Genomic DNA, 17,933 nt, shown 5'->3' on the forward strand with positions numbered 1-17,933 from the left:
ACATATTTTCTCCTAAAGATGGCGACTTAAGTTCACAAAAAGACACCGGTCATTGTAGTCTGAAGAAACAACCTTTTTGCAGTTTTGAAATCTCAATTAATAAAGCTAACCTAAATAGAACAGGGCCAACACAATCAATTATAAATGCTATGTTATCTAAATAAGTATCGCAATTGGGACAATTCGCTTTGAAGACACAACAAAGGGTTTTTGAAGACTTCCCAGGTTTTGAAATCAAATGTGGAATATTTTAGTTTAAAATATTATATATAATAATACATTAAAGTAATGGTGTCAGTTTATTAAATTAAACAGACTTGTGTGATCATAATTAAATATGAACCTACTGTGATTTGACATCTTACTGTAGGGGAATTGTAAGCATTTTTGACATGATCCACTCCAAAACAATTTAATCAGGTGATGAGTGACCTCTTAACCATTCTCACTTCAGATCCAGGGGTTTCCTTCCCAGTCTACCAAGGGCTTTCCATCCTCCACGCAGGAGTGAGAGCCAGTTCCCACGCATTGTGGAGAGGAGACCCGATGTCCCTCTAGAAACGGAGACCACTCATTCACCCCTCACGTAGAAAAACACTCACGGCTTTTTTTTTTTTTTTTTTTTTTTTTTTTTTTTTGGTGACGGGCACCGTGCGCAAAGACTGGCTCCGTGGTCGAATCCTCAGGCTGCACAGACTTTGCATTGAGACCGCATCATTCTCTGACAGCTCCCACAGACAAACACCAGGCACAGAGGCTGGGCTGGATTTTCAGGTATGTCTTTACGATTCTTTTCCCAAAATACAACCTGTGTCTTATGGACTATTTCTGGATAGCCACTGCATTTAATCATGGAAAATAAATGAAATAATTTAATAACAAGTTGAATGAATGCAGCATTTCATTCACAAGAGAAAAAAGTGAGAATTGGGGATCGGATTTTACTCACTAGTTGCTAAAATGATGGCACTTATCTCCGTAATGATAACATAATACTTAATCCTTCAAATAAGATACGTGCACATTTTTCAATATGTGTGGAGCTGCCTCTTACAAATCTACACCAGGTTAAGAAAACAGATATGTAAATGAGTAGTTCATTGATTCCTTTGTTAAGACATGTTTTGCTGAAAAGATCAGTCTGCTGAACAATGTAATACTGTGTCCCTCATAAAGTGATGATAGAGCCTATTACCCTCAGGATTTGTTGCATTGATTTACTACACCATGTCTCATAGTGTTATGCTGCTATTACATGTGGTGTATTCATGAATGGCCGTGATAAATGTGACTGTGTCTGACTTGAAAGGCCATGTCCTAAATCACTTCTCAACAGATTACGGAGGGTGTCTAGTAGCTGATGGCTGCTTCCTTTTGACATAACTGATTTAAAAAAAAAGCTGGATCTTGTGGGAGATTGCTTACAGTCAGTCCCAGGGCGTTGCTGCAGGATTTTTCGGAGCGCATGCTGGGGCTCTTTGCCTGCAGACACTTGGAGAGCTTTTAGTAGTGGCCGTGCATTTTCCAGTGATGTGATGATATGGGTAGGGCTGTCAATTCCAACACTGACACATGCACAGGTTTTGGATGCCTGTATGCTGTAAAGTTGTCCTTTAGGTTTATACTGTGAGTCATTAGGTGAATACAACTTAAAATAGGTTTTCTCCTGGAAAATCTAACTGGGAATGTGCCTTCTTCCCAATTCTTCCAACTCCTCCTCCAAAGATGAAGGATGGGGATTAAATGGGGGAGGGGTAGAGAAAGACTGAATGAATGCAATTTTATATTTCTGCAGCTGCTTTCTCCAACAAATACAGTAGTGGCAGGCAGGGTGACATTCTCATTCCCCTGTTGAAATTGATGTGAGTACACAATAGCAAGATGTCTCCCTTGGTTTGGGCAAGATGTAGATGAGGCAAGAACCTGGGGACTGTGAAACTAGCGTTAAGGGAAAAGGTTAAAAAAGGATGGAGATTTTTGCATTATTTAACGATGCAAAAGACGCAAGCCAACTGTACTCCCATGTCTCCAGCTGGTCTCACCATCTTACTGTATGCACCATTACAGATTCATAGCCAGCCATGCTTTTTAATGACGTAATAAAAGCTGTTTTGCATATGCTTTCAAATCTGGCACAGGTAAAAGCTACTATGAACTGACAGGGCATCTCATACACTCGTGCACGCAGCATTTAATCATCCTGATTCTTCTGATCTTGCCGTTTCCATGGTCACAGCTGGTAAAGGTGCATGACTCTATGTTCAGTGTTCCAGTGTGCTTCTCATAATGCAAACACACAGCTAAAGACAAACCACTAAACTTACTATATCATAATTAACTTGATTTCACTGCCAGTAAGGCTTTCTGAGTCACATATGGAACGGCATTTATCTGGTATGTTTTACAGGTTCATAAAAGATATATGGGACATGCCAGATTGAATATTAAAAAAGACTTCAACACATGATAAAATACTTACTTACAATTTACTTACCTATTTTTATGGCTTGTGAATGAATTTTACTCTATCTAATGCAAATGTGTAATCTAAGTCTACTTTAATTAGGATCCAGTATTAAAAAGATGTCCACAATTGGTTGGTTAATTTCACAGCCAATTCATATATTTATACAGTAAAAATATAATGATGTTACTAACATTCAAATTTTCCCCAAATCTTTTTTTTTCCTTAAATATAAATGATTTTTTTCAGCTAGTCAAAGGGTGTTGGAGTTGTCAGTATCCAATTGGGAAATAACCAACAGAAAAAGGTTGGAATTGGGAATGCTGGTCTAGAGCAAACAAGTAATTACATCTGCATTGACTTTACAAAAGACAAGAAAAGGCATCCTATTAAAGTTTCTTCAAAAAATGATTGTAGATTGTACACACAAAAGCTTTATTGTTCAAAATCTCACTATGGCAACTAATTACTCTGACCCTGATGAGATACTTCCTGATTTTTTGCCACAAGTTGTAAATACGCCATCCTTCTCCCATAGACTCATGCCAAAACATCCAACTGGGAATTTGTCTTTAACATTAGCCTAAAGATTATTTTTAGACCTGACCTGTTTAGCTGTCTTTCTTGCAAACAGATCATTTAAACACACCCATGGGGCATGTGCTGCTCAGGACAAGAAAGGGGAGGGGTGGGGGCAGGCCCAACTAACAATGATACTTGCACCATCAACCTATTCTATAGCTTGTCTTGAAGTCTACGGCACTAACCTTTCACCTTTCTCTTTTGGGCTACATGGAATCTATTGCTTCCTCCCATCCTTAATTCACTTGATATTTTGGTGAATTGACTATTATAAAATTGTTTAGTCGAATATCTTTGTTTGTCCCAATGATCCTTGTCCAATATGAATAAAACCAGAAACCTAAAGGCTGAAGCTCACTATACAAGTTTTTGCCCCTCACTGACCATTGGTTAGCTGATGACATTAAAGGAAGAAATACTCAGTGCCTTTAGGACCAGTGTTTATTGGGGTAATTTAATGCCCCTGTCTGGTAGTACTTCTTTTACTGAGATAAGACAAAGGTAAATGAAGCAGCATGACTCTTCAATACATCAGCAGCTAGTTGTCCACGTCCCACCTCTTAGCTCAAGGGCACGGATGGGAGATGAATCACCATCGTCCAAACAAATTCTAGACTCACTTCACGCCCTTGTTGAACTGAATATAATTAAATGCTCCTGTCTGATTATGTTGTATTCTTGATTACTTTCTCCCCTTGTCTTCAATTTCAACTAGCTCACTCTATCCTCTTCTTCATCCTTGTCACACTGAAACTCATTTCTGATCCAATATTGCTTTTTTCCCACTGTAATACACCTATTATTTTATTTATGCACACCCCACGTTGATTTATAATATTGTCCTAAAATCCAATTTTAAATTGAGATCAGATTACTACTGGAAAAGAGCCATACCTCTTTTGGAGCTTGGCATTTCTTGGTCAGTCACAGAATTTACCTCCTTTGCTGATGCGATTTGGATATTTTGCATAATGATTATCACTTTATTGTGACTGCTATATTTGGTGGTTTTCAGATTATAGAATTTGATGATGCCATGTTCCCATATTGGGGGAAATCACTGCAAAATCATTTAGCATTTTAACAGTATTAATTTTAGCTGCCCCCTATCTGTGTTACATACTGTATTACTATATTACTGTATTACTTGATACATTGGTATCAATTGATGTATTATAATATGCATTGTATTATATATTGTGTTCTGCCTGAAAAATGTATTTCTTTTGGGATAATAAAGTATTTGTCTAATGTAATCTAATTTATTAATTAATATTGGCCTATAGAATGCTTTGATTTCATCTGTAACCCAGCTATATAGTAAATAGAATACAGAACTTAAGTTACATTGCATTGGTTGTGTTGATTTAGGCATGAATAAATGGCCAAGCATATTGTATTGTGTCTATTGGCGTGGCAATTGCAACACAACAGCATGGCAGCTTGTTGGTCACTAGATGGTCTTTCCTGTTTATTGTCAGCCAGTGTGAGACTTGGAGTGGTGCCTGCCTGGAGAACACACTTGAAAAGCTGCAGCCCTCACATTTCTCTCACATTTTAGAGGTAAGCCTTTCTCCCAGATGGCCACGCAGATGGTTCTTGTCAACTCGATTGTCTCCCTGAAAACATGGATAATTTGTAAATGCCACCAGCAAAACTACTGATATCTTAAACATGGCTGCTCCCCTCATAACAGAAATAGGTGGTGTATGTTTATATTGAGTGTGTGGAGATATGAGTGGCTGCAGCAAGGCTTTTATACCGGGCACAGATAGAGTGAAAAGGCAACGGGGGTAGGATATGTAAATAATTAAAAAATGCTGAGTGATGTTTTCTTCCTGCAGAGGTCTTGTTGGTGCAGAGCTTAACAGTCTTCTCCTATGTGTGAATATATTGGCACTCTGAAGCTTTTGTGGAGGGTAGATGCACCATACAGTTATATTATTATGGCAACTTATAGTGTACAAAAATGAATGACCTTAAATGATAGCACAAACTGCAATTGTAGCGTTGTTTTTCCACTTGTCAAAGAAATACCACATAAATTGCTTTTTAGTACACTTTTTTATTAACAAAATAACCCAGCTCTACTTTTCATTATAGCAGGCATTCACATATTTTAATGACAAACTCATATTGTCAGTGTCATTCACCTTTACAACACCTTATCACAATAAAAATATGAATGCATTTGAGTTCCTAGCATTTAATTGAATAATAATTACAACAGACAGAATGTTGATTTTGAAAATACTGACACTTCACACTCTGTCCTACATATCTTACAAACCAGTGACATTTTATCTTTAGCAGAACATGCTTTTTATGCTTCATGCCTGTTGACATTTGACTTGCAACAATATTGCTGAGCATGTGAAAAATAGCCGTCGTTGCTCCAGTAAAGCAACTTCAAATGCCATCCTTACAATGTATATAACACCCTGTCTTGAATACAGTGAAGCTAAACTGAAAAGAACATAGCTAAGTTGTTATTCCTATATAACATTAGGTTGACTGAGTCTAAAATGAAAAAGCATATGAGCTACAACTGATGAAACAATAATGGCAACTACAAAAGTGTGCGTGTGTTAGATTATTGCTAGTGTGTATATGCCTGTACTGATGTGAATATACATTTTTACATGTATTTCACACAAGCACCTCACCAATGGTTTCAGGAGGAAAATGTTGATTTGAGCCTAGGAGCCTGCGATGGAGGGTATGTGGCAGGTGCAAGAGTGCTTCAAGGCAAATTCTGTATTTTACAGCACCAAAGCTCAAGGCATGATGGAAGATATATTGCAGTAGACCCCACTGTGGTATTTTGAATTGATCTCTCTCTCTCATTAACCCACTTTAGAAATGGCCTCTTTGGAAATTGACAAGGGAATTTGTGTCATGTAATTTAAGAGAACTACATCAAATTCAGTGTCATCGTAATCAAATAGGACACAAGTACTTAAATGGGATATGTATTCAGCTTCCAGTTATTGGCACCAAGACTTTTGGTCATTCGAGAGATTGAATATTTTGTTTTGAATTGTTTGTTGTTATGGTGACAGTCCCAATTTTTCATCTCTGAAACAGATGGATAAGGAGGATAAGCATACTCAAACCCAGGATACTGAAGCTGTTCTCATTTTACCACATGCTGCGTGCTAGTGTGGACTACATCTCTGGAGTGTTTTAAGAAAATGAATAAATTCACAGTTCTTGGTAATTTTAACATTTTGCTGAGCCAAGTATAAAAAGATACCTCTCCCTTCACCCATCCCCCTTTAACTCTCTGCCATGTTTACATAATGAGCAATCAATACGTCAACCTTACTGGCTAGGTGTCACTCTACTTTTCTCACATCCTCATTCTCTTAAAGATAACAACAAAATATTAATTCAAAAAGGGAGGAGCCCATGAAACAAACTCCCTGTCGTATGTTCTGCAGTAATGACTCATATACCTGCTGCTGTAACTGACAGCAGCAGCAATCACTGGTGAGAGTGACTGAAAAGACATTAGGCTGGTTACTCATGCTGAACGTTGAGTTCAAGTGCCCTGGGAAAATGCATGGCCTTGCTTCTAAAAATGGATATGGAAAATGAATGCCATAAGCTTCGGACTGATACATATCTTACCTTAAAGCATGTATGTAGATTTGTATTGATTTTACCTCCGGCCAGAAAAAGGAGGTTTCTAAATCGGGCTTTTCCACCCTCATAAGAAATCTTAAAGAAGATGACTTACGATAATCCTGTAGATGACTATGTAAGTGATGCTTCTCTGGTCTGTTTTGTTGTCATATCACAATGGATCTGTTACTATTCATGCTCAGTGCCTTCCTCAGCAGTGTAGTGTGGTAGTGGATTGCAGTTGTAGCATTGAGTCACATATTCTCTGTTACGTGAGTAAATCTTTTTTCTTTTTGTCTTATTACAATAATTGAGGTAGATAATTAATAAAAACTGCAATGGTAAAACAAAAGAAATATTTTATGTTTTTTTTTTTTAGTTTGTCTACAGACCAAATGTCTCAGTTCCCATTTGTAAAATCATACATTAAAAATCGTCATGCTCTGTGACATTCAGAATACTAGCAGCTCTTCAGAGGAGGAAAAGTCGCCACCGGACTGAGTCATCTTCTGTTGGAGGAAAACATGAAGGAGATGGCAGTGGCACCATGGGACAGTCACAGATGACGCACATGAGTCTATTGTAAAACTTAAAAAATGGATAAGGCTGGTACAGACGTCATAACTTTTGGTAATAACAAGACTTATCCTGACATTTGGCCCCACAGACAGTTTAATATAATTGGCCTCCACTCCTTTTTCAAGCAGTCTTTATGTTACTTAATATGCATTGCTTAATAGACTATATGACTAGATGGAATGTCTACTAGTGCAAGAGGCTATAGATGGTGTTCTAAATTATTACATCCTACATGGGATGCAGGATGTTTCTATAAACATTAATCTCTTATCTAAGTGTGAATGGTTATCTGTCTCTATGCAACAGTTAAATAGTAGTCTGTTTAAGTTTTACTCTATTGTGCACTTCATTTTACATCCAAAACACTGAACACTGTTCTTTGTTAATCGTTCATCAATCTCAAGTCATTCATTATCACTACTCAAAAATGTCAGCTTTTCTCCACTTACACAGTATAGAATTTATTCTTATTTATTTAATTTGACATTTTGTGTTTTATCATTTGATGTGAAGACCATAAATCATGGTTATGTGATAGGTTTAAAAAAATGTTGACTCTTAATTAGCAAATTTGACAGCAGGCTTGGGACTTGGGAGCTTGATAAAATACTGGTGTAGTTATTTGGTTTGGTAAAATACTTTAACTATATCATTACAAGCTAATTAGTCTTGTCATTGCACGCATAGTGCTATTTTGATGTGAATTCTAAATATATGTGGACTGTAGTGTTAGGCCCATAAAGTCAATGTCCCTGATGTAGTAGCTTTTATGCACAGAACTAGCACTGACAGATCTAGTTTACACAGCCCCTGCACTGAATATCCTCCTCCTTCATTATGCTCGGAGTGTCAACATCCAGGATGATCCTGAGACAAAGAGGTCTACAGTTCATTCCCTTTGTGTATAAGATAACTCTAGGCATGCCTTAACTGTCAGGGCACTGCTGAAAATTGGGTAGAGACGTATATTCCCATAGGACCATCCGTCGTATGGTTACACTAGTATTAAGGGGAGTGGGGGTACACCATTGTGTCTATTGATAGCACAGCAAAGTTATCATTATTCTATAGGACCTCAGGCAGTGCACCAGATAAGAGCTGCAGGTATGTTAAGCAGTGCACCCTCTTTTATTCTGTCTTCTCCATACTCACGACCACTTCGACTGTTCTGAATAGAGCTTATTGATTTTCCTTTTATCATTATGCATCTTTATCACCATCACTTTCTCTTCCTGTTCTATATAATACTTCAGCCTTCACGGTTGCCTCACTTGCAGTATTTGAGCGACTCCCAGAGGCTTTGAGCGGCTTTAAGTGGATGACGTTCTTCCTTAAAGGAGACGGCAGGTCTTCACTGAGTGTTGGCACTTCCCCTTAGGACATACAGCGTATCCTCGGGCCAATGCTGCAGTACAACTCTTTGCATTGTCAGACTGATATAGAGACTTGAAACCACCATAATTCAATTGCCCAATGTAGAGAAACAGTCTTAGACTTGCTTGTGGCTGGTACTGATTTCTGTTCTCTTTATTGTAGCCATATAGGGACTTTTTTTCAGAGATCTTGCGATTCCACTGGGGCTCTATATCAGGTGCAATGGGACCTGGATCCAAGGCTGCATCTTGGTCTGGAGTATCACTGGCTGGTATATTCCAGGTTTAGGTTTGAGAACATGAAGCAGGCAATGTGTGGCACTATTTGGAGCTGACGTATTATTAAATTCAAATGATTTTTACAAGGTCTCTGAAATCATAACTTTTATAGACGTACATCCCAAATGGATCTCCTTTGACTCTTTACAATGATTATTAGGCCTAGGCTGTGTTCCCAGACTGTTTTCATATACTGCAGAATCTTCCACTATTCCACATGTGAAATACTTTGTGGGGTATTTCTGGGGTTTATGATCATCCACATTCATTGTGCTGTTTTATGTAAATCATTGTTGTATTGTGTTCGCAGCTGTTTTTATTGCTACATGCATCTTTATTGTATAACAGTAAACATGTGTGTCAATGCAGTAGAAATAAACAGCTTATTAATCATGTCATTACTACATGTAATACATCTTCTTGTAGTTACTGTGCCACCCAGAGAATATAATAATGAGAAAACAAGCACCTTCCCCTTCCATTTTTTGTCCTCGTCAAATGTGTTTAGGGTAGCAGTTTCATTAAAATTTTATTTGGCAAAATAATAGGCCTCTCCTCCCCCATTTTGTCTGACCTTCTCCTCAAAGCGCTGCCACTGAAACCAAAAGAGCCAAGGCCACCCACTTTCCTTCTGGTTAAGGGACAATATTTTTAATGCACAAGAATATTTTCAATAAACATTTTAGAAGAAAAGTCCTTTCTGCACCTATGCTGTCTTTCTGTGAAGCACTAGAGCTATTTCGTGAAAATGAGGAGGGGGAGAATTTTGTCAAAGCAAGCTTGGAAAGTGAATCTCCTGCTGTTTAGTTTTCCAAATTGGCAATAGCATCTGCTTAGGCAGCTCTTGGTACAGAATATTGGCATATAAAACGTTCAATTAAATGATGCAAAAAGATGAGGAAGAGAAATGATATATGGTAGGAATTATTTCATATATCACCCAAATACACATCTTGGCTCTGGGTTTGTGGCAAAGGTTTATGGGTAATTGCTTAACTCTTCATCAATGGAGAGAGATTATTTAAGTTATACTGAAGAAATGCCAGCTGGGTTTCTGTATTGTCTAGACTCACACATGTGGTGCCAATTCCCTTTCCTTATTCAGGAACTAGCAGTTTTATCAATGCAGCGTTAACAGAAAAATGAGACATGATTCATCAATTGTGTTTTTTATATATTTTGTGTACCTTATGTATTGCTGCATTTCTTTGAATCTATTACAGGCTGTGACAGAGCAGCCATGACAGACACTGTGATGAGTGGTGGTTCTGATCGCTGGGTATCAAACAATAGACAAAGGGGAATGCATTCAAGGTAAGAATTTTAAGTTTTTTGTTTTGACAGTGAATCCCTCGTTAAACTGTGACTTATTTTTCCCTTAACTTGCATCACAATGATTACAGTGATAAAGAACAGTAAGTATATTCATGTAAAAATCTATCTATCTATTGTACAATCTCTTCCAGCCTAGAACCTTCTTTGTTTTGTGCTCAGTACTGCATGCAAATTGTGCCTATAAATAAATATTGCAAAGCTGTTGTAACTAAACTGGAGGCTGTTTGGCTAATAGGGAGAACTGGACCATGCAGCAAGGTCCTGGTGCAGGTCCAGACCTAACGGATGAAGAGAAGGAGATTATCAACAGTGTAATTGCCCGCGCTGAGAAAATGGAGGCCATGGAACAAGAAAGAATTGGGTAAAATATTGCACTTGTATAGTACTTTTTTGGTTTACTATGGAGTGTGCCAAGCCCTAGCCTCCTCTAGAATGGCCACTGCTCCCCCAGAGCTCCCCCAAAATATGTTGAAATGGATTGTCTAAAATGTGACTACTGCACCATACAGAAAGAACTGAATATTAGGTGTTGTAATCACTACAGGGTGCTAAACTTGTTTTAAACTTGTTTAAAACAGCAAAGCAAATAGAGTAGGGGGTGGAGGTGTGCTCACATCCATAAAAGGTTCTAATTACCATGATAAGTGTACACCCCAATTGACGAACATAGCACCCCGAAAGCTCCTCCAACCAAAAAATGTCTGGTGCTGCCTCTGTGCCAAGCAGTATATCAGTTAATTCTTTCACCAATTCCTGTTATATTTATTTTTGATAGTTATTGCAGATAACTGGTAGTTATGGCTGATATACAGTATGTACTAAAGGTCAGCTGATAAACATAACCATAAAGACTTTTGTTCGAATTCTGGGTGCTCTTTGCAGGCGCTTGATAAATAACCTGGATGATATGAAGAAGACCGTGTGTGGGGATGGAGTGTCCCGCTGTTTGGTGTGTGGAGAGCAGCTGGGCTCACCTGGGGTCAGCTCAGTGGTGTGTGAAGACTGTAAAAAGGTACTCAGTTTGTTACATTTTTCTGTTTCATCTTTGGTTTGCATATTGGTTTGTATATTTTTCTGCAAATGGTGTACAGCTGCAAATCTGCCTGTTTTTCTTCCTGTCATGTAGAGCATGTGTACTAAGTGTGGTACGCAGTGTAGCAGCCGGCCACGTGCTGTGTGGCTATGCAAGATCTGCAGGGAACAGAGAGAGGTACACTGCTGCTGAATTTGGAAGATCACAAAGGGAAAAGACAGATTACAGACAACCACTGTGTCGATGTCCTCAGGTATGGAAGAGGTCCGGTGCATGGTTCTTTAAAGGTTTCCCGAAACATTTTCTCCCTGCTCCAATGCCTTTGTCCAAACCTAAAGATGAGCCTGCTCCAGCCACAGCAAAGAGCAAAGGACCACCTGCTTCGGAGTCAAAAGAGGCCATACCTCAAACACAGCGACCACCAGGTTTGAATTAATAGGGTTTTGTATTGACGACTTTAAATAATTAATAGTAATAGTATGCTGGTAAAGAATAAGAATAAGAATAAGAATAAGAATAAGAAAAATAAGTAACTACTTACACTGACTGAGCCTATACATACATGGTCATTATGCACCCTATTACTGTGGCCTATTTTTTGCTTTGCAGTAATGAGTGATATTGTCACAATATTTTTTTCATTCAGATGAAAGTCAAACTTCTGTCTCTGAGCAGGAAGGTCCAGGCAAGTCAACAGCATAATGCAGCCCTATCTGAAACTTGAAAATGCTTGTGCGATGTACAGTTCTCAGTATACCCCTGCCTCACTTGTTTCAAACCTCTGTGTCATTATATCTGCAGTAGACCTTTACTGACCTTTATCCTCCCAAATCTGCCACTCATACTATCCCACACCTTTGTCCCTCCCAGATTTTTGCAGCACCTCCCACAGCTATTGCAGACAGGGATGAGAGCAGCAAATTAAACTGCCGGAAGGTGCATGCTGTGACTTAAGATGAGCCTCGAGAGGTTGATGGCATGAACATATCATTTAACATTTTGGAGATCATTTCTGATGCAGCATGATATCTTGATAAAGAGGCACCTAGAAAAGAACTGTTTCTGCATGCACAGTGTAGTGTATTGCTTCAGCCTGTTGGAGAATATGTAGGTCAATGCCTTTGTTATAAAAAGTACCAGATCAAAAGTTTTCAGGGAGGTCTGCCGCTGTAGCTATCTGGTATTGCATGCCTCTGATTTGTATTGCCTGTTTGTGTATTTTATTTGCTATATGATGATTCTGATTTTAAGGTCAAGCGCCACACACCCGTGCTGGATACCCACCGGTGGCGCCAAAGCCTGCAGTGGCACGCATGGCCACAGGCGGTGCAGGTGCTGATGAGGCGGGGCAGTCTAGCCCAGTGGTGATGAAAAAGATGATCCCTGTTCATAGCTCCAGGCCTGGTGCCTCAGCTACTATAGCTCAGCAGGGTAAGAAATCACTAGAAATCCACACACCTACGCATGTCCTCATCATAGGATCAAGCCATTCATGAAATATCACATCACCAGTTGTTTAGTTGCACTTAGTCACATGATTGGATGCCTTTGTAGGATCAGTGGTTGGAGAAACAGGACTCTACTCCTCTGAGCAAAGAGCTCCCCCTGCTGCAGACAGGAGGCAGCCTGCTGCCTACAGTGCTCCTCCAGTCCGACAGCAGCCTCCCCCAGAGGAGGAGGAGGAGGCCAACGACTACGACTCTGATGAAGCCAGTGAGTACACCATCTGCTCTCTTCACTCTAAAAGAAGTCTTGAGAGATCTATCCGTCTGTGGGTGGTAAATGCATGTGTGCTCACTTTGTCTTACCTCAAATCTAACACTATTGATTGTATTGATTTGAGAAAAAGAATACATTATTTATAAAAACAACATGAGATGCTTTTATTCAGTATATGTTTATACTTAGCTGTGTTTTCCACTGCCGGATCCCTTCAAATACTAGGCTATGTTTGCCTATTTGAGTCTTAATAATTAATTTACAATGAACATCTTTATAGATTCAGTAGTTGGTGTAGTCTTCTGTGTATTTAGTGCAGTTTCCACTTGAAGGAAGAAGAAAGGATTGTGCAGATTTATTAGTAATTGGAGTTCATTAAACTAAATAATAAAAAACCTAACTAGCTGTGGACAGTATGTTATAATGCCTAAAAATCCAGTTTTATAATAAAAGTGGTGCCATGTCTGTCAAATGCCTACAGGCTCAAACACCTTTTATTCACTCTCCTGGGATTTATGTGTTAATTTATTTTATTGAGGTCCCCCATCCAAGAATATGAGACTGTGCAAATAACGTTATAATTCGAGCTAACAGGATATAGATTCCCCTTGTGATTGATTTAGTCCCCTGTGTTCATTGCACTAAAAATAGTTGTGGCATCATGTCCGTATTTCTAGAGTTAAGACACCAGCTTTTGGTTTCAGCAATGATTATGCTAGAGTCCGGCTGTTGCAATATATAAATGTTTCATTCAAATGCTCCCCAAGGTGCTGAGTTTGCAAAAATTTGCCGACAGCATATTGTTTAACCTAATTCCTATATTGTATTCCTTGTAGAGTTGTCAACTTAAATACCATTCTTTTATGCTGATTGTATTTCTGTCGCAACTAGAAATGAAAATCTGATGCATCAATCAAAACACATACAGTAAACTGCCTAACATTTAATCACTAGCTAAATTATCCATCAGTTGCATTTACTGTTTCTGGTTTAGTCAAATGTAATGATTGGTCTGGGTCTCTTTCAGCAACTCTGGGCTCTCTGGAATTCAGTCTTCTCTATGATCAGGAAAGCAACAGCCTCCATTGTAGCATCCTCAAAGCAAAGGTACTATTACACTCTTTGTACATGCACATAGGGGCAATTACAATGAAGAGCTTTTGTTTTAAAATGCTCCTGAATGACACTTATGGCTAAGTAATGTTTGTGGTTCATAATGGTGCTGTTTTCTTCTTGTTAAAGGGACTTAAACCAATGGATTCCAATGGTTTGGCAGATCCTTATGTCAAGCTTCATCTTTTACCAGGAGCAAGTAAGGTAAAAGAGACCACCTGCTTTTGTGTCTGACATCTACTGCCAAAATGGGAGGGCAGTGATAAGAACCCCGTGGTTTGTAAAGGGGGTCTTTTTGCCAACTCAAGTCTGCCATCTGCTGGATGGAGTTAACTATACAATACACAATAATAGTATTCTATGGAAAATGTGCTTCTGTAGTTCAGGTAAAGGTGTTATACATAAAATCCTATTGTTGATAATATCTTAAGGTTCATCACAATTCATGTATCAAAATGTAGATACAAGAATGATAAGAATTTACAGACCACAAATATGTCTGGTGAGATCCAACATGCCTCAGTTTAATGTTTGCTCTTTTTTGTCAGTCAACAAAGCTGCGCACAAAAACACTTAGAAATACCCGGAACCCTGTGTGGAATGAGACGCTCACATATCACGGACTGACAGATGACGACATGCAACGCAAGACTCTTAGGTAGATGTAGCATCCTAAAGGAATTACACTTAAATCAGTCAGAATTAACAGATTTGTTTTCATGTTTTCAAGGGTTGCACACCCTGAAAGCTGTTAATTGACATTTCATTTTGTAGGCTGTCTGTCTGTGATGAAGACAAGTTTGGGCATAATGAGTTTATTGGTGAAACTAGAGTCGCGCTGAAGAAACTGAAGATGAACCAGAAGAAGAACTTCAATGTGTGTCTCGAGAGAGTTGTCCCAGTGAGTGTAATAAAGTTAGTGTAAAACAATGATCTGCTCTGGCTAGTTTAGTCTCTTATTGACCTGCGGTAATCTTGTTTTCTGTGCAGACCAAGAGGACTGCGACAGCTGGAGTAGCCAGGGGCATAGCTCTTTACGAAGATGAGGCAATGCTTTAAATCTTGCCTGTTTCAACAGGATTTAATACTGTTCTTATTACAAATACCTTTTTTATCATGAAATGTCTTTTACAGACAGGGAAAGATGGGAGCGAGTCAGAGGAGCGTGGTCGAATCCTCATTTCTCTCATGTACAGCACTCAACTGAACCGCCTCATAGTAGGTGTTGTACGCTGTGTTCATCTCGCTGCTATGGATGCCAATGGGTACTCTGATCCTTATGTCAAAATGTAGGTCCTATAAGGAGAATGATGCCATTATAAATGAGGCAGCAAATGATCCAAGATTAATTCTACTTTATACATGTTACAGTTGTCTTAAACCTGACATGGGAAAAAAGGGCAAGTCTAAAACACAAATCAAGAAGAGAACTCTCAACCCAGAGTTTAACGAAGTAAGCGATGAAAGTTTGTGTCTAACAACCACAGAATAATGTGAAATGATGATAATTGACATAGTATGTAATATTTAATTTGTTGTATGCTTAAATTTAGGAGTTCAGCTATGACATCAAACACAGTGAACTTGCTAAGAAGACCCTAGACATATCTGTGTGGGATTATGACATTGGAAAGGCCAATGATTACATAGGTAAATATGGCACCACAACTTTTAGCTGTCTCGTATAAATACTGATAACCTGAGTAACCAAGGGAAACGGCATGTTTTCAGGTGGATGTCAGCTGGGTATTACTGCCAAAGGGGAACGACTCAAACACTGGTATGAATGTCTGAAGAATAAAGACAAGAAGATTGAGCGTTGGCACACCTTGTTAAATGAAAATCACATCTCTAGTGATTAACCCGTCATTCTGCATGAGTGGGGTTGTCATATGCTTGCTAACTTAGTTTATTATCATATCCTGACGCACTTTTTACATGCTTCTTTCTTACATATTTCCACTGCCTCATATAGACATTGTTCAAGTTCAGATGTAATCATCATCTCATTGAAACCAATCTCTGCCTGTGCTTTTTCCAAACTGCCTCTGGGACAAATCATTTATAAACAAAATCTAAGTTTTATTAATGTAACCAAGACCACAAAGAAACACATCAGTCAATAGCTGCACAATGACCGCTATGCCTGTCATCAATGTTACTTATTGTACTGAACTTGATGTGCTCTTTGATAAAGAAATACGGGGTCTGTTTATACTGGAACAAAGAAAGCAATATACTGAAGTGTAGAGATTTGACCCTTTCATAAGAGGCCTTGGCTGAGTTCATGCCTGTATTTCCTAGACTCAGAGTATCAGAGTATAATTTCAAATGTTGTATGTATTCAGCTCACTGTAGTTTAACTTAAGCATGCCAAGTCACCACACACTGCCCATAACATGCTGTATATTTCCATAAAGAAATGTTTACATAAAGTTACATTGCTCAGGTTAGAATAGATATTATAAAATCATCTGATTTTCAGGTGATGCATCAAAATGTGGACCATGAGCTAGATAAACCTTTTACCATTTACTATTAAATTAAGGTTATAGCACACAAAGTAAGCTTTATATGTATAAGTAATTGGGATGTTTTGTTTGTGAAAAGTATTCCTTGTTTCATAAGAAAACATAGTTTAATGTTATTTCAAAGACAATTAGCTGCAAAAGATAATTCTTTCTGCTAGCTTGGCTCTGAGGTCTACTGCTAAATATACAATACCTGTGGTCAGGTTTCTCATAATATTTCCTTAAACATGACTGCTCTGCTCAAAAGGTCGAGCGGGGATAGGCTGTCATTAGTGTGCAGCTTTACCTGCATGCACTGTGTTCATGTTTTTCGTGTGCCTAGGGCAGTTGTGGGCTGCTCCTATCCCAATACTTTGCACAAAGCAGGGCTATTTCTCCTCTGCCACGCCCCAATCATTTGAGGCTTCAGTGTGTGTTCTTTAATCACAGAAAAACCAAGGAAAGCACACTTACAAAGTGGAATGACCTCAATTTATACAACTGTTTGCAAACCCTATGCATGAATGTCTTGTGGTTCAAGATATCTAGCCTTTGTAAGAAATAAATGCTATAGTAAGTCTATATATGTTTACACTTGCTGCCACATTCCCTCAGTATTCTAGCATGACTACAATGATACAGTATTGTCTAAATCTGGTATAATATCACAGAGATCATAAATAACAGTGCACAAACTGTACAGTAGCAGATTTATCTTCCTATACAAATTATATCCATCAATGTCTTGAGTTGTCTCACATCTAAGTAATTACCTTAAAATATAATTATTTTTTACTTTGCTCCCCTGAGTTTATTCTGCCAGTTTTAATGGAATGTTTGTTAAATCCGTCATTGTAAATAAATTGTGCATGCACTGAAAGATTGTACGTTTGCAGATAACTGTGCATGTAAACATTTTGCAACGTTTACACAGATCAATAAAATGTATCGCAAATAGATTCTTATTGTCAACTCTCACTGCTGCCACCTGGTGTGGATAACTGCAACAACATTTTTAGGATAATGATTAAAAACTAACAGCTTTCTATAGGAATTGTGAGATCTATAATGAACTGAAAGGAAACGACATGAAACACAAGTTCATTGAAACAGCTTTCTACTTAGAGCATGACTAGAGGTCAAATCCATGGGGTCTGTTTTTTTTTTTAATTCACTTTTTTTTTTTTTTTTCTTTCTTTAGCTCTAGGCATGTGTAAACCCCAGACTTTACGTACCCTCACGTTAGGGAGTGTCATCAGTTCACCTGACAGACCAATCACAGCTCCTTGTAGACCGGTACCTTAAGGGCACACATGCCT

At 38.5% G+C, this 17,933-nt stretch overlaps 1 protein-coding gene across 1 annotated transcript; it reads left to right on the forward strand.

Annotated features, from left to right (window-relative positions):
• Positions 1-725: 725 nt before the first annotated feature.
• rph3ab (rabphilin 3A homolog (mouse), b) lies at positions 726-16,049 on the forward strand. Its single transcript, XM_055161690.1, is given in 19 exon segments — positions 726-774; positions 10,128-10,218; positions 10,308-10,319; positions 10,475-10,600; positions 11,122-11,251; positions 11,366-11,449; positions 11,526-11,712; positions 11,919-11,957; positions 12,524-12,703; positions 12,827-12,985; positions 14,019-14,098; positions 14,234-14,308; positions 14,653-14,762; positions 14,879-15,005; positions 15,095-15,151; positions 15,239-15,393; positions 15,476-15,557; positions 15,658-15,754; positions 15,836-16,049. Coding segments are annotated over 18 exon segments (1,905 nt in total). The 5' UTR covers positions 726-774; positions 10,128-10,144; the 3' UTR covers positions 15,967-16,049.
• Positions 16,050-17,933: the final 1,884 nt, after the last annotated feature.

Source organism: Boleophthalmus pectinirostris, unplaced genomic scaffold (assembly GCF_026225935.1).
Source record: "Boleophthalmus pectinirostris isolate CB_2022bp ecotype Guang Dong unplaced genomic scaffold, ASM2622593v1 HiC_scaffold_4, whole genome shotgun sequence".
In the NCBI taxonomy this organism is placed as follows: domain Eukaryota; kingdom Metazoa; phylum Chordata; class Actinopteri; order Gobiiformes; family Gobiidae; genus Boleophthalmus; species Boleophthalmus pectinirostris.